At 45.5% G+C, this 18,267-nt stretch overlaps 1 protein-coding gene across 1 annotated transcript; it reads left to right on the top strand.

Moving 5' to 3' along the window:
* The first annotated feature begins 10,802 nt into the window (after positions 1 to 10,802).
* LOC125512467 (ethylene receptor 4-like) lies at positions 10,803 to 13,402 on the top strand. The gene is made up of 2 exons (XM_048677561.1): positions 10,803 to 12,618; positions 12,737 to 13,402. The coding sequence occupies exons 1-2, from the start codon at positions 10,963 to 10,965 to the stop codon at positions 13,265 to 13,267; spliced, it is 2,187 nt and encodes a 728-aa protein (XP_048533518.1). The 5' UTR covers positions 10,803 to 10,962; the 3' UTR covers positions 13,268 to 13,402.
* The last annotated feature ends 4,865 nt before the right edge of the window (positions 13,403 to 18,267 follow it).

Here is an 18,267-nt window from a genome sequence, read left to right as displayed (position 1 = left end):
ATAAAGCCTTTACCAAACATATCGTTGATGCTTTGATGCAATCTTATGAAGAAAAACTTGAGTTGGAAGTTTCTATCCCTAGAAAACTTTATGATGAGTGGGAACCTACTATTAAAATTAAGATTAATGATCATGAGTGCTATGCTTTGTGTGATTTGGGTGCTAGTGTTTCCACGGTTCCAAATACTTTGTGTGATTTGCTAGGTTTCCGTGATTTTGATGATTGCTCTTTAAACTTGCACCTTGCGGATTCCACTATTTAAGAAACCTATGTGAAGAATTAATGATGTTCTTATTGTTGCAAATAGGAATTATGTGCCCGTAGATTTTATTGTTCTTGACATAGATTGCAATCCTTCATGTCATATTATTCTTGGTAGACCTTTCCTTAGAACGATTGGTGCAATTATTGACATGAAGGAAGGGAATATTAGATTCCAATTTCCGTTAAGGAAAGGCATGGAACACTTCCCTAGAAAGAAAATTAAATTACCTTATGAATCTATTATGAGAGCCACTTATGGATTGCCTTCCAAAGATGGCAATACCTAGATCTATCTTTGCTTTCATGCCTAGCAAGGGGCGTTAAACGATAGTGCTTGTTGGGAGGCAACCCAATTTTATTTTTATTCCTTGCTTTTTTCTCCTGCTTAGTAATAAATAATTTATCTAGCCTCTGTTTTGGTTGTGTTTTTTTGTTTAATTAGTGTTTATGCCAAGTAGAACCGTTGGGAAGACTTGGGGAAAGTCTTTTTAATCTTGCTGTAAAAACAGAAACTTTAGCGCTCACGAGAACTGCTGCCATTTTTATTTGGAAAGTGATATTTAGTTAAATATTTTTGCAAATGATTAATAGATAAATTCCTCACGTCCATAAATTTATTATAGAATTTTGGGGTTCCAGATCTTGTGTTAGCTATAGATTACTACAAACTGTTCTGTTTTTGACAGATTCTGTTTTCCGTGTGTTGTTAGCTTATTTTGATGAATCTATGGCTAGTAAAATAGTTTATAAACCATAGAGAAGTTGGAATACAGTAGGTTTAACATCAATATAAATGAAGAATGAGTTTACTACAGTACCTTGAAGTGGTGTTTTGTTTTCTTTCGCTAACGAAGCTCACGAGATTTTCTACTTTAAGTTTTGTGTTGTGAAGTTTTCAAGTTTTGGGTAAAGATTTGATGGATTATGGAACAAGTAGTGGCAAGAGCCTAAGCTTGGGGATGCCCATGGCACCCCCAAGATAATCTAAGGACACCTAAAAGCCAAAGCTTGAGGATGCCCCGTAAGGCATCCCCTCTTTCGTCTACTTCTATCGGTAACTTTACTTGGAGCTATATTTTTATTTACCACATGATATATGTTTTGCTTGGAGCATCTTGTATTACTTGAGTCTTTATTTGTTAGTTTACCACAATCATCATTGCTGCTCACACCTTTTTGAGAGAGACACTCATGATTCGGAAATTGTTAGAATACTCTATGTGCTTCACTTATATCTTTTGAGTTATATAGTTTTTGCTCTAGTGCTTCACTTATATCTTTTAGAGCACGTTAGTAGATTTGTTTTATAGAAACCATTGTTCTCTCATGCTTCACTTAGATTATTTCGAGAGTCCTACAAAACAGCATGGTAATTTGCTTTAATTATGTTAGGCATTCAAGATTAATAATAAAATTTTCTTATGAGTGTGTTGAATACTATGAGAAGTTTGAAACTTGATAATTGTTTTGAGATATGGAGATGGTGATATTAGAGTTGTGCTAGTTGAGTAGTTGTGAATTTGAGAAATGCTTGTGTTGAAGTTTGTGATTCCCGTAGCATGCACGTATGGTGAACCGTTATGTTAAGAAGTCGGAGCATGATGTATTTATTGATTGTCCTCCTTATGAGTGGCGGTCGGGGACGAGTGATGGTCTTTTCCTACCAATCTATCCCCCTAGGAGCATGCGCGCAGTACTTTGCTTCGATAACTAATAGATTTTTGCAATAAGTATGTGAGTTCTTTATGACTAATGTTGAGTCCATGGATTATACGCACTCTCACCCTTCCACCATTGCTAGCCTCTCTAATACCGCGCACCTTTCACTATGACACGCTCCATCATTGTCATATTGCTTCGCATGATCATGTAGTTGACATTTTAGTTGTGGCAAAGCCACCGTTCATAATTCTTTCATATAAGTCACTCATGCATCATTGCTATCCCGGTATACGACCGGAGGCATTCATATAGAGTCATACTTTGTTCTAGTATCGAGTTGTAATCATTGAGTTGTAAATAAATAGAAGTGTGATGATCATCATTCATAGAGTATTGTCCCAAAAAAGAAAAAAAGAAAGGCCAAATAAAATAAAAAAGGAAGGTCCAAAAAAAGAATAAATAAAAAGGGGCAATACTGTTGGGGAATGTAGCAGAATTTTAAAATTTTCTACGCATCACCAAGATCAATCTATGGAGTCATCTAGCAACGAGGGAGAGAGGAGTGCATCTACATACCCTTGTAGATCGCGTGCGGAAGCGTTCAAGAGAACGGGGTTGATGGAGTCGTACTCGACGTGATCCAAATCACTGATGACCAAGTGCCGAACGGACAGCACCTCCGCGTTCAACACACATACGTTTGGGAGACGTATCCTCCTTCTTGATCCAGCAAGGGGGAAGGAGAGGTTGATGAAGATCCAGCAGCACGACGGCGTGGTGGTGGATGCAGCAGGATCCGGGTAGGGCTTCGCCAAGCGCAAGCGGGGAGGAGAGGTGTAACGGAGGGAGAGGGAGGCGCCAAGAGCAAGGGTGCGGCTGCCCTCCCTTCCCCCTCTTTATACAGGGGCCTTGGGGGGCGCCGGCCCTAGGAGATGCCAAGGGGGCGGCGGCCAAGGGATGGCTTCCCCCCAAGCCAAGTGGGGGGCGCCCCACCCCTAGGGTTTCCCAACCCTAGGCGCAGGGGAGGCCCAAGGGGGGGCGCACCAGCCCACTAGGGGCTGGTTCCCCTCCCAACTCAGCCCATGGGGCCCTCCGGGATAGGTGGCCCCACCCGGTGGACCCCCGGGACCCTTCCGGTGGTCCCGGTGCAATACCGATGACCCCCGAAACCTTCCCGATGGCCGAAACTGGACTTCCTATATATAAATCTTTACCTCCGGACCATTCCGGAACTCCTCGTGACGTTCGGGATCTCATCTGGGACTCCGAACAACTTTTGGGTTACCACATACTAATATCTCTACAACCCTAGCGTCACCGAACCTTAAGTGTGTAGACCCTATGGGTTCGGGAGACATGGAGACATGACCGAGACGCCTCTCCGGTCAATAACCAATAGCGGGATCTAGATACCCATGTTGGCTCCCACATGGTCCACGATGATCTCATCGGATGAACCACGATGTCGAGGATTCAATCAATCCGTATACAATTCCCTTTGTCAATCGGTACGTTACTTGCCCGAGACTCGATCGTCGGTATCCCAATACCTCGCTCAATCTCGTTACCGGCAAGTCACTTTACTCATACCATAATGCATGATCCCGTGATCAACCACTTGGTCACATTGAGCTCATTATGATGATGCATTACCGAGTGGGCCCAGAGATACATCTCCGTCATACGGAGTGACAAATCCCAGTCTCGATTCGTGTCAACCCAACAGACACTTTCGGAGATACCTGTAATGTACCTTTATAGTCACACAGTTACGTTGTGACGTTTAGCACACCCAAGGCACTCCTATGGTATCCGGGAGTTGCACAATCTCATGGTCTAAGGAAATGATACTTGACATTCGGAAAACCTACAGCAAACGAACTACACGATCTTTGAGCTATGCTTAGGATTGGGTCTTGTCCATCACATCATTCTCCTAATGATGTGATCCCGTTATCAATGACATCCAATGTCCATAGTCAGGAAACCATGACTATCTTTTGATCAACGAGCTAGTCAACTAGAGGCTCACTAGGGACGTGTTGTGGTCTATGTATTCACACATGTATTACGATTTCCGGATAACACAATTATAGCATGAATAATAGACAATTATCATGAACAAAGAAATATAATAATAACCATTTTATTATTGCCTCTAGGGCATATTTCCAACAAATACTACTATCTTTTTTTCCACACTTGTGCTTCAAAGTAGCACCATGATCTTCATGATAGAGAGTCTCCTATGCTATCACTTTCATATACTAGTGGGAATTTTTCATTATAGAACTTGGCTTGTATATTCCAACGATGGGCTTCCTCAAATGCCCTAGGTCTTCGTGAGCAAGCAAGTTGGATGCACACCCACTTAGTTTCTTTTGTTGAGCTTTCATACATTTATAGCTCTAGTGCATCCGTTGCATGGCAATCCCTACTCACTCACATTGATATCTATTGATGGGCATCTCCATAGCCCGTTGATACGCCTAATTGATGTGAGACTATCTTCTCCCTTTTTGTCTTCTCCACAACCACCATTCTATTCCACCTATAGTGCTATGTCCATGGCTCACGCTCATGTATTGCGTGAAGATTGAAAAAGTTTGAGAACACCAAAAGTATGAAACAATTGCTTGGCTTGTCATCGGGGTTGTGCATGATTTGAATACTTTATGTGGTGAAGATGGAGCATAGCCAGACTATATGATTTTGTAGGGATAACTTCCTTTGGTCATGTTATTTTGAAGAAACATAATTGTTTAGTTAGTATGCTCAAAGTATTATTATTTCTATGTCAATATTGAAGTTTTGTCTTGAATCTTTCGGATCTGAATATTCATACCACAATTAAGAGAATTACATTGAAATTATGCCAAGTAGCATTCCACATCAAAAATTCTGTTTTTATCATTTACCTACTCGAGGGCGAGCAGGAATTAAGCTTGGGGATGCTTGATACGTCTTCAACGTATCTATATTTTTTTATTGTTCCATGCTATATTATATCCTGTTTTGGACATTATTGGGCTTTATTATACACTTTTATATTATTTTTGGGACTAGACTATTAACCGGAGGCCCAGCCCTGAATTGCTGTTTTTTGCCCATTTTAGGGTTTCACAGAAAAAGAATATCAAACGGAGTCCAAACGGAATGAAACCTTCGGGAACGTGATTTTTGGAACGAACATGATCTAGAGGACTTGGACCCTACGTCAAGCAATCAACCAGGAAGGCACGAGGTATGGGGGGCGCGCCTACCCCCCCTCCCAGGCGCACCCTCCACCCTCGTGGGGCCGAAGTTGCTCCACCGACGTACTCCTTCCTCCAATATATACCTACGTACCCCCAAACTACCAGATACTGAGCCAAAACCCTAATTACACCGCTGTAACTTTCTGTATCCACGAGATCCCATCTTGGGGCCTTTTCTGGAGCTCCGCCGGAGGGGGTATCGATCACGGAGGGCTTCTACATCAACACCATAGCCTCTCCGATGAAGTGTCAGTAGTTTACTTCAGACCTACGGGTCCATAGTTATTAGCTAGATGGCTTCTTCTCTCTCTTTGGATCTCAATACAAAGTTCTCCCCCTCTCTTGTGAAGATCTATTTGATGTAATCTTCTTTTGCGGTGTGTTTGTGGAGACCGATGAATTGTGGGTTTATGATCAAGTTTATCTATGAACAATATTTGAATCTTCTCTGAATTCTTTTATGTATGATTGGTTATCTTTGCAAGTCTCTTCGAATTATCAGTTTGGTTTGGCCTACTAGATTGATCTTTCTTGCAATGGGAGAAGTGCTTAGCTTTGGGTTCAATCTTGCGGTGTCCTTTCCAAGTGACAGTAGGGGCAGCAAGGCACATATTGTATTGTTGTCATCGAGGATAACAAGATGAGATTTATATCATATCGCATGAGTTTATCCCTCTACATCATGTCATCTCGCTTAAAGCGTTACTCTGTTCTCTTGAACTTAATACTCTAGATGCATGTTGGATAGCGGTCGATGTGTGGAGTAATAGTAGTAGATGCAGGCAGGAGTCGGTCTACTTGTCTCGGACGTGATGCCTATATAATATACATGATCATACCTAGATATTCTCATAACTATGCTCAATTCTGTCAATTGCTCAACAGTAATTTTTCACCCACCGTAATACTTATGCTCTCGAGAGAAGCCACTAGTGAAACCTATGGCCCCCGGGTCTATCTTCATCATATTAATCTCCTACTACTTAGTTATTTCCTTTGCTTTTTTACTTTGCATCTTTATCACAAAAAAAAATACCAAAAATATTATCTTATCATATCTATCAGATCTCACTCTCGTAGGTGACCGTGAAGGGATTGACAACCCCTTTATCGCGTTGGTTGCGAGGAGTTTATTTGTTTGTGTAGGTGCGAGGGACTCGTGCGTGGCCTCCTACTGGATTGGTACCTTGGTTCTCAAAAATTGAGGGAAATACTTACGCTGCTCTGCTGCATCACCCTTTCCTCTTCAAGGGAAAACCAACGCAGTGCTCAAGAGGTAGCAGCCATCGAGGATAAAAAGATGGGGTTTATATCATATTGCTTGAGTTTATCCCTCTAACTCATGTCATCTTGTCTAATGCGTTACTCCGTTCTTATGAACTTAATACTTTAGATGCATGCTGGATAGCGATCGATGTGTGGAGTAATAGTAGTAGATGCAGAATCGTTTCGGTCTACTTGTCACGGACGTGATGCCTATATTCATGATCATTGCCTTAGATATCATCATAACTATGTGCTTTTCTATCAATTGCTCGGCAGTAATTTGTTCACCCACCGTAATATATGCTATCTTGAGGGAAGCCACTAGTGAAACTTATGGCCTCCGGGTCTACTTTACATCATATAAGTTTCCAATCTACAATTATAGTTTACTGTTTATTTTGTAATCTTTATTTTCCAATATTTACCACAAAAATACCAAAAATATTTATCTTATTATCTTTATCAGATCTCACTTTTGCAAGTGGCCGTGAAGGGATTGACAACCCCTTTATCGCGTTGGTTGCAAGGTTCTTATTTGTTTGTGCAGGTACTAAGCGATTTGCGTGTAGTCTCCTACTGGATTGATACCTTGGTTCTCAAAAACTGAGGGAAATTGTTACGCTACTTTGCTGCATCACCCTTTCCTCTTCAAGGGAAAACCAACGCATGCTCAAGAGGTAGCAACACCCAATACAATGGTAAATTGTATAGGTACACTAGTTCGGCGAAGAGATGGTGATACAAGTGTAATATGGACGGTAGATATAAGTTTTTGTAATTTGAAAATATAAAAACAACAAGGTAGCAAGTAGTAAAAGTGAGCGAAAATGGTATTGCAATGCTTGAAAACAAGGCCTAGGGTTCATATGTTCACTAGTGCAAGTTCTCTCAACAATGATAACATAATTAAATCATATGACAATCCCTGAATGTGCGACAAAAGCCACTCCAAAGTTCCTATCGTGGAGAACATAAGATGAGATTGCTTGTAGGGTACGAAACCACCTCAAAGTTATTCTTTCCCGATCAATCTATTGAGTTATTCCTATAAGTGTCACAAACAGTTCTAGAGTTCATAGTAAAATAACACCATATGACACACATCAATCAACCCTGATGTCACCTAGATACTCCAATGTCACCACAAGTATCCGTGAGGCAATTATACGATATGCATCAAACAACATCATATTTATAATTTTCAATCCAACACAAAGAATCTCAAAGAGTGCCTCAAGATTCCTACCAGAGAAATAAGGACGAAAATGTGCATCAACCCCTATGCATAGATTACCCCAATGTCCCCTCGGGAATCCGCGAGTTGAGTGCCAAAACATACATCAAGTGAATCAATAGAACACCCGTTTATCACCACTGGTATCCCACGCAAGACATACATCAAGTGTTCTCAAATCCATAATAGTATTCAATCCGATAATAGTGAACCCTCAAAGGTAAAACTCAATTCATCACAAGAAGGTAGATGGGGAGAAACACCATATGATTCAACTATGGTAACAAAGCTCATGGTACATCAAAATCAGGCCAAATTAAGAACACGAGAGAGAGAGAGAGAGAGAGAGAGATCAAACACATAGCTACTGGTACATACCCTCGGGCCCGAGGGTGAACTACACCCTCCTCATCATGGAGACCGTCGGGATGATGAATATGGCCACCGGTGATGGTTTCCCCCTCCGGCAAGGTGCCGAAACGGGATCCCGATTGGTTTTTTCGTGGCTATAGAGGCTTGCGGTGGCGGAACTCCCGATCTAGGTTTCTTTCTGGGGGTTTCGTGATTTATAGGAATTTTTGGCGTCGGTCTCACGCCAGGGGGTTCCCGAGGGACCCACAAGGCAGGGTGCGTGCCCTCCACCCTTGTGGTTGCCTCAGGACTCCTCTGGCCCTACTCCGATGCTCCGTAGGCTTCTTCTGGTCCATAAAAACCATCATAAAGTTTCAGCTCGTTTGGACTTCGTTTGGTATCCCTTTTCTGTAAAACTTAAAAACAAGGAAAAACATAAATTGGCACTGGGATCTAGGTTAATAGGTTAGTCCCAAAAATAATATAAAATAGCACATTAATGCATATAAAATATACAAAACAGATAATATAATAGCATGGAACAATAAAAAATTATAGATACGTTGGAGACGTATCAAGCAGCCACCATTATATAGGGGTAGGGGCCTATTTTATAGTCGTGGCCCACAACTGGGTGGTGATATGATCGTTGGATGGGACACAACCAACAACGTGCTATAGCTAGCTGTCATAACAATCAGAAATTTGAACTCTCAAATTCATCGTATTCCTCATAACCTTGGACAACCACAGCGACATCTTCCTAAATCCTCATTGAAGACTTCTAGCTCGAGTATTTTGAAGAATCACTTTCATCACAAGAGCTGGTAATCTTGCCTGAAAGGATATTTCCAAGACTTTACTCACAAATGTAGATAGGTTCGATTGATCACACACGAAAACTTTCTGCATTGCTTCATTTTGACCCCTCATGAGTATATTATGTCATACTCGCAAAAAGAATAAAAGAAACTAATGAAGAATTACAACTCTTCAAAGTTCGGTTCCTCATAAAGCAACCGAAATTCTTCAATGTCATCTCAACATTTGTAGTGGCCATAACCCACTGGTTAAACCAAATCATGATGCACTTTCACATGTGTGACTCATAAACACGTTAGTTCCTTAACTGTTTTGTTATTAATCATCCAAAAATACAAGGGGCCACGAGATGCACTTACATTAACCAAGAGACATGTGTCGGTCATCATTCTTGGACTTGCTCTCATCTTGTTCCTAGGTATTTATCATTTTACTGTTGGTTCGGTGTGACCCTTTTCCGAACCTTTGTATTTCTTATTCTCCTTGTTGGATGTTGTTGTATAGCTGATTTTAGTATTTCTGACTATTTATAAAATGGAGAATAAGCCTTTGCTCTAAAACAATCCAAAAATACTACAGCACACACAAGTCTCAATCGTGGGTCGTTGGCCCACAGGATAGTCGCAAGAGAAGGCCTATCATATAGTCCGGAAAACCTGGAATGAATTAGATGGAGAGATGGGGCAGCGGTATATCTCGCCTGCTGCGAGATAGAGTGTGCACTCGCCTCTGGGTAGGCTCTAGTATGTCGACCCATGGTTCATTCGTTGATTTTCTTTTCTTTTCTCTTTTTTTGTTTTGTTTATTTCACGAAATATTCTAAATGAATATATTTAGAAAGTAATGTACTCAATTTTTAAAAGCATTCATCATACATTAAAAAAAATGTTCATGCAATGTAAAAATAATGTTTGCACAACTTTTAAAAATGTTGATGTCCTTAAAAAATCGTGTCATTTAAAATCTTCAATTTTTTTCGAAAAAAACTTATTAACATTTAAAAAATTATAACTATGTAAAAAATGTTCACATAATTTTGTAAATTTTTTGTACCATTGAAAAAATCACGGGCACAAAGTATGTTCTTCACATTTAAAAAAATGTCTATACATATAAAAAAATGTACATGTAACATAAGAAAATGTTTTGTACTATCCCCAAAAAACATATTTATGACATTAATAAAATGTTAATGCGTTTCATGAATATGCTCATATATTTAAAAAGTAGTTATACGATGCAATGAATGCTGATGTAGTTTTAAAAGAAAATTGTGCCACTCAAAAAATGTTCAACGTGTATTTGAAAATGCATAAAAAATTCGTATATGTAATAAAAATATTTTCATCATGTATTGGAAATTGTTCAACAGGTATCAAAAGAAATTATTCTGCTTTCGAAAACATAAAAATATTCAGCATCTTCAAAAATCAACATGTATTTGATAATTTTTTAAAAAGAGATTAGAAAATAAATAAATTCCTGAAGAGAACCCATGAAAAATATAGAAACAAAGAAAGCAAAAACCACATGAAACCTTGCAAAACTTATCGAAACCGTTCCATAGAAACCTTTGAAAACCGCTCAAGGAGACACAGTATTGGACCGGTCCGCTAGCATCGCGCTAGAGAGAGGCGAGAGATAGCTGGTCTTGCTGCGGGCGAAATATAGGCCTGGCGGGAGAGATGCGATGGACCTGGACTGGTTTGTTGTTCGATAGCTAGCCGCCTAGCCGGATGCTCTCTTCTGCAGAAAAAAAATGTCCGGGTATCAGCTCAGAGTCAGAGCGGTTTGGCTGCACACTCCAGTTACAGCGGTGCATCCGTGCATGTCAGCGTTGGCTACACTTGTCAAGCCGAGCGGAGCATGCAGCCCTCGCGGGGGCAACACTTGTCAAGCCGAGCGCAGCATGCACGCATTCCGACGGACCGATGGACACTCTCATCTCCCCACCCCACCGCACCGCCACCACCACGCCGGAGTGCCGGAATCCCCTTTCTCTTCTCCCCCATGCTCCACCGCACGCCACCATCGACCTCGAGAAATCAAAATCTTTCTTCCCATGCACCGCACGTGCGTTCGGCTGATTCGCTGATCGGGACCGGATGGACTATCAGAAGATGCGGCGGTGCGGCGAGGGGTGCGACGGCGCGGTGGACGCGATGCTGCAGTGCCAGAAGGTGAGCGACTTCCTCATCGCGGCCTCCTACCTCTCCATCCCGCTCGAGCTGCTCTACTTCGCCTCCTGCGCCGACCTCGCGCCCGTCAAGTGGCTGCTGCTCCAGCTCGCCGCCTTCGCCGTGCTCGGCGGCGCCGTCCACCTGCTCGCCGTCCTAACCCACCACCACCCGCACTCCTCCGGCCTCCTCCTCGCCTCCACCGCCGCCAAGCTCCTCGCCGCGCTCGTCTCCCTGGCCACCGCGCTCTCGCTCCTCACCTTCATCCCGCGCCTCATCCGCGCCAAGCTCCGCGAGGCCCTGCTCCGCGCCAAGGCGCGCCAGCTCGACCGCGACGTCGGCCTCATCCGCCGCCGCGTCGAGGCCACCTCCCGCGTCGTCCGCATGCTCTCCCGCCACATCCGCGACTCCCCGCACGACCACCACGCCGTCCTCCACACCACCATGCTGCACCTCGCCGACGCGCTCGCGCTCCACAGCTGCGCCGTCTGGGTGCCCGTGCCCGGCGACGTCCTCCAGCTGGTCTATCAGCTGAGCCTCAGAGACAAGGGCGCCGTCATGCTGGGCTCGCGGGCCCCTATCCCCGCCCTCGACCCTGACGTGGTCGACGTGATGTCCGGCGTGGCCGCCAAGGTGCTCCGGCCGGGATCGGCGCTTGCGGCGGCGAGCGGTGGCGGCCTGCAGCCTCCGGGGGGCGTGGCTGCCATACGGATGCCCATGCTCAAGGTCTCCAATTTCGACGGAGCGAGGACACCGGAGGCGAGGTCGTACGCCATCTTGGTGCTGGTTCTGCCCGACACGGGGCGATGGAGCAGCCAAGACCTCGAGATCGTGGAGGTCGTCGCGGACCAGGTCGCCGTGGCGCTCTCTCACGCGGCGGTGCTCGAGGAGTGGCAGTCGATCCGGGACAGGCTCGCGGATCAGCACAGGGCCCTGCTGCATGCGAAGCACGAAGCGGCGACGGCGACCACGGGCATCCACTCCGTCCAGAGCGCCATGTGCGGGGCCATGCAGCGGCAGATGCACTCCGTCATCGGGCTGCTCTCCATGCTGCAGCACGCCGCCGCCGACGGCATGAGCCCCGAACAGAGGCTCGTCGTGGACGCCATCGCCCGGACAAGCGCGCTCTCGCTGGCGCTGGCGAACGACGCCGACGCGGAGACGCTGACGACGAGCCGCGTGCCGTTCGGGCTCCACGCGCTGGTCAGGGAGGCCATGGCCGTCGCGCGGTGCATGTCCGGCTGCAGCGGCGTTGAGTTCTCGTACCACTCGGAGAACTCCCTGCCCCTGTCCGAGTGGGTGGTCGGCGACGAGACGAGGGTGTTCCATCTCCTGCTGCACATGGTGACCACCCTGCTAGGTCGCCGTTGCGACGGCGCGGCGCCGGGCCGCATCACGTTCTCCGTCGAGAGCTGCAATGTGGGCGAGGAAGAGAGGTACAGCCGGGACTGGATCCCGATGCGACCATCTGCGGGTTGCAGCATGCGCGTCAAGTTTCAGGTTGGGATGCAAACGAAGTTTGCACGTCGATCGGCCGCCTCCGACAGGGGGCTTAGCTTCGGCATGTGCAACAAGATCGTGCAGGTAAAAAGTGCAGCAAAAATGATGAATAAGAAAATTAAACTCCTAGATATCAGTTAATGTATGATGATGATCCGGGCGAATGACTCGATCTGCTGCTGCTGAATTTCTTCTTCTTCAGATGATGAACGGCAGCATGAGATCGTCGGGATCGGACGGAGGGAGCATCATCACCGTCGTCCTCCAGTTCCAGCTGCAGCAGTCGGGCGCGCGCCGAAGGACGTCGTCGCCGCCGGTGCCGGTCCCTCGCTTCGACGGCCTGAGGGTCCTGCTCGCGGACAGCGACGGCACGAGCCGGCAGGTGACCGGGGTGCTCCTCGAGAAGCTCGGGTGCCAGGTGATGCCGGTGCCGTCGGGAGTCCATTGCCTGCGCCTGCTGGAGAGCGCCGGGTCGTGTTTCCAGCTGGTGCTCCTCGACCTCGACAAGCACGCTACGGCGGCGACGATGGAGGACGTGTTCGAGGTGGCCCTCCGGATCGGCGAGCTGGGGAGCGGCGGCTGGCAGCTCGTGCTCGCCGCTCTCGCGGTCGGCGACGTCGACGACCGCGTCCGCGAGGTGTGCCAGCGCTCGGGGATAAATGGCGTGATACAGAAGCCCATCACGCTGGTGGCGCTCGGCGCCCAGCTCGCTGCAGCTCTTCAGAACAATTAGATGACGCTGAGCTGAGAGATGTCATGGGAGTTCATCACGTGGCAACCTGGATTGTACCAAAGTAGAGTACGTACTGTACTACTTTTTCTTTCGGAAGGGCGTGGCTAACAGTCAATCGACTGAAAACTAAAACTACTTTTGGGTCAGTCGACCATTGCGGACCATCGGATGCAAAATCAACAGCCAGATCGTCTTCTTCAACCTCCCGCTCATCTTCCTCCTCTAACCACCTCGCGTATTTGCGGCTGCCAAGGAAAAAATATTAGTGTAAATAATGAAGCAGAAAATATCACTGATGGTGCAAATAATAGTGCAGTAAGAGCCAAGATTGAGAGGAGTTGCTGGACATTGGCGTTTTGAGGACCTAATTGTAATTTATATTCATGATTACGGTGTGCTGTCTTATTTTGCATGGATTTACACGGGATCTGTTCCAGCGAAACAAAAATTATACGGTAAAAACGTGAAAAATTATTTTGCGATGTCCTGTAAACCGATTTCTTTGGACGGGATATACATGATCTGCTAGAGGCAAAGAAAGGGAGTGGCTGCTACACTTAGGGCCTTTTGATTCGCAGGATTGTCAAAATGAAGGAATAGAAAAAATGCAGGAGTAGGATGGCATGTCCCATAGTATCCTACAAGATTTGAAAGAATGTTTGATAGCGCAGAAAAAATAAAGGAATTCTATAAAGAGGTTTGAGTGGATGGAGGTTTGTCTCCAAAATGTAGTATAAATGGATCCTATGAAAAAATTCATAAGAATGCCAATCCTACAAATCAAACGAGCATTACAGGAAAAATTCCTAAGGGTTCAAATCCTCTAGAAATCCTATGCATTTCCTTTCTCCTTCAAAATGTAGTACAAATGGATTCTATGGAAAAATTCTTAAGAATGCCAATCCTACGAATTAAACGAGCATCACAGAAAAAATTCCTAAGGGTTCAAATTCTCTAGAAATCCTATGCATTTTCTTTGAATCAAAGGAGCCCTTACTTGCTAATTCTCGTGATGAAGTACGTGACTGTGTCATTGTGTTGTTGGAAATATGCCCTAGAGGCAATAATAAAATGATTATTATATTTCCTTGTTCATGATAATTGTCTATTATTCATGCTATAATTGTATTATCTGGAAATCGTAATACATGTGTGAATACATAGACCACAATGTGTCCCTAGTGAGCCTCTAGTTGACTAGCTCGTTGATCAACATATAGTCATGGTTTCCTGGCTATGGACATGGGGATGTCATTGATAACGTGATCACATCATTAGGAGAATGATGTGATGGACAAGACCCAAACCTAAGCATAGCACAAAGATCGTGTAGTTCATTTGCTAGAGCTTTTCTAATATCAAGTATCATTTCCTTAGACCATGAGATTGTGCAACTCCCGGATACCGTAGGAGTGCTTTGGGTGTATCAAACGTCACAACGTAACTGGGTGGCTATAAAGGTGTACTACGGGTATCTCCGAAAGTGTATGTTGGGTTGGCACGAATCGAGACTGGGATTTGTCACTCCGTATGACGGAGAGGTATCTCTTGGGCCCACTCGGTAATGCATCATCATAATGAGCTCAATGTGACCAAGGGGTTGGTCACATGATCATGCATTACGGTATGAGTAAAGTGACTTGCCGGTAACGAGATTGAACAAGGTATTGGGATACCGACGATCGAGTCTCGGGCAAGTAACGTACCGATTGACAAAGGGAATTGAATACGGGATTGATTAAGTCCTCGACATCGTGGTTCATCCGATGAGATCATCGAGGAGCATGTGGGAGCCAACATGGGTATCTAGATCCCGCTGTTGGTTATTGACCGGAGGGGCGTCTCGGTCATGTCTGCATGTCTCCCGAACCCGTAGGATCTACACACTTAAGGTTCGGTGACGCTAGGGTTGTAGAGATATTAGTATGCAGTAACCCGAAAGTTCTTCGGAGTCCCTGATGAGATCCCGAATGTCACGAGGAGTTCCGGAATGGTCCGTAGGTAAAGATTTATATATAGGAAGTCCAGTTTCGGCCATCGGGAAGGTTTCGGGGGTTACCGGTATTGTACCGGGACCACCGGATGGGTCCCGGGGGTCCACCGGATGGGGCCACCTATCCCGGAGGGCCCCATGGGCTGAAGTGGGAGGGGAACCAGCCCCTGGTGGGCTGGTGCGCCCCCCTTGGGCCTCCCCTGCGCCTAGGGTTTGGGAACCCTAGGGGTGGGGGCGCCCCACTTGCCTTGGGGGGCAAGCCACCCCCTTTAGCCACCCCGCCCCCCCACTTCTAGATGGGATCTAGAGGGGACGGCGTCCCCCCAGGGCCCCTATATAAAGAGGGGGGAGGGAGGGCTGCGCACCCTAGCCTCTGGCGCCTCCCTCTCCCTCCCGTAACACCTCTCCTGCTCGTTGGTGCTTGGCGAAGCCCTGCCGAGACCCTGCTGCATCCACCACCACGCCGTCGTGCTGCTGAATCTTCATCAACCTCTCCTTCCCCCTTGCTGGATCAAGAAGGAGAAGACGTCTTCCTGACCGTACGTGTGTTGAACGCGGAGGTGCTGTCCGTTCGGCACTTGGTCATCGGTGATTTGGATCACGGCGAGTACGACTCCATCATCCCCGTTCTCTTGAACGCTTCCGCTCGCGATCTACAAGGGTATGTAGATGCACTCCTATTCCCCTCGTTGCTAGAATACCCCATAGATTGATCTTGGTGATGCGTAGAATTTTTTTTAATTTCTGCTACGATCCCCAACAGTGGCATCATGAGCTAGGTCTATGCGCAGTTTCTATGCACGAGTAGAACACAAAGTAGTTGTGGGCGTTGATATTGTCAATTATCTTGCCGTTACTAGTCTTATCTTGATTCGGCGGCATTATGGGATGAAGCGGCCCAGACCAACCTTACACGTACGCTTACGTGAGACCGGTTCCACCGACTGACATGCACTAGTTGCATAAGGTGGCTAGCGGGTGTCTGTCTCTCCCACTTTAGTCGGATCGGATTCGATGAACAGGGTCCTTATGAAAGGTAAATAGAAATTGGCAATTCACGTTGTGGTTTTGGCGTAGGTAAGAAACGTTCTTGCTAGAAACCTATAGCAGCCACGTAATAACTTGCAACAACAATTAGAGGACGTCTAACTTGTTTTTGCAGCAAGTGCTTTGTGATGTGATATGGCCAAAAGTTGTGATGAATGATATATGTGATGTATGAGATGATCATGTTCTTGTAATAGGAATCACGACTTGCATGTCGATGAGTATGACAACCGGCAGGAGCCATAGGAGTTGTCTTAATTTATTTATGACCTGCGTGTCAACATAAACGTCATGTAATTACTTTACTTTATTGCTAAAGCGTTAGCCATAGTAGTAGAAGTAATAGTTGACGTGACAACTTCATGAAGACACGATGATGGAGATCATGATGATGGAGATCATGGTGTCATGCCGGTGACGACGATGATCATGGCGCCCCGAAGATGGAGATCAAAGGAGCGAAATGATATTGGCCATATCATGTCACTATTTGATTGCATGTGATGTTTATCATGTTTTACATCTTATTTGCTTAGAACGACGGTATCTTAAATAAGATGATCCCTCGAATTAATTTCAAGAAAGTGTTCCCCCTAACTGTGCACCGTTGCGAAGGTTCGTTGTTTCGAAGCACCACGTGATGATCGGGTGTGATAGATTCTAACGTTCGAATACAACGAGTGTAAGCTAGATTTACACACGCAATACACTTAGGTTGACTTGACGAGCCTAGCATGTACAGACATGGCCTCGGAACACGGAGGACCGAAAGGTCGAGCATGAGTCATATGGAAGATACGATCAACATGGAGATGTTCACCGATGTTGACTAGTCCATCTCACGTGATGATCGGACACGTCCTAGTTGCCTCGGATCATGTTTCACTTAGATGACTAGAGGGACGTCTGTCTGAGTGGGAGTTCATTGAATAATTTGATTAGATGAACTTAATTATCATGAACTTAGTCTAAAATCTTTACAATATGTCTTGTAGATCAAATGGCCCACGCTAATGTTGCCCTCAACTTCAACGCGTTCCTAGAGAAAACCAAGCTGATAGATGATGGCAGCAACTATACGGACTGGGTCCGGAACCTGAGGATCATCCTCATAGCTGCCAAGAAAGATTATGTCCTAGAAGCACCGCTAGGTGAAGCACCATTCCTAGCAAACCAAGACGTTATGAACGCCTATCAGTCACGTGCTGATGATTACTCACTCGTTCAGTGCGGCATGCTTTACAGCTTAGAACCGGGGCTCCAAAAGCGTTTTGAGCAACACGGAGCATATGAGATGTTCGAGGAGCTGAAAATGGTTTTCCAAGCTCATGCCCGGGTCGAGAGATATGAAGTCTCCGAAAAGTTCTTTAGTTGTAAGATGGAGGAAAATAGCTCTCTCAGTGAACACATACTCAAGATGTCTGGGTTGCACAATCGCTTGACTCAGCTGGGAGTTAATCTCCCGGATGACGCGGTCATTGACAGAATCCTTCAGTCGCTTCCACCAAGCTACAAGAGCTTTGTGATGAACTTCAATATGCAGGGGATGGAAAAGACCATTCCCGAGGTATATTCAATGCTGAAATCAGCGGAGGTGGAGATCAAAAAGGAACATCAAGTGTTGATGGTGAATAAAACCACTAAGTTCAAGAAAGGCAAGGGTAAGAAGAACTTCAAGAAGGACGGCAAGGAAGTTGCCGCGCCCGGTAAATCAGTTGCCAGGAAGAAGTCAAAGAATGGACCCAAGCCTGAAACTGAGTGCTTTTATTGCAAGGGAAGTGGTCACTGCAAGCGGAACTGCCCCAAATACTTAGCGGACAAGAAGGCCGGCAACACCAAAGGTATATGTGATATACATGTTATTGATGTGTACCTTACCAGCACTCGTAGTAGCTCCTGGGTATTTGATACAGGTGCGGTTGCTCATATTTGTAACTCAAAGCAGGAGCTGTGGAATAAA

Source organism: Triticum urartu, chromosome 6 (genome assembly GCF_003073215.2).
Source record: "Triticum urartu cultivar G1812 chromosome 6, Tu2.1, whole genome shotgun sequence".
NCBI classification, from domain to species: domain Eukaryota; kingdom Viridiplantae; phylum Streptophyta; class Magnoliopsida; order Poales; family Poaceae; genus Triticum; species Triticum urartu.
This window is presented reverse-complemented; position numbering and strand designations above follow the sequence as displayed.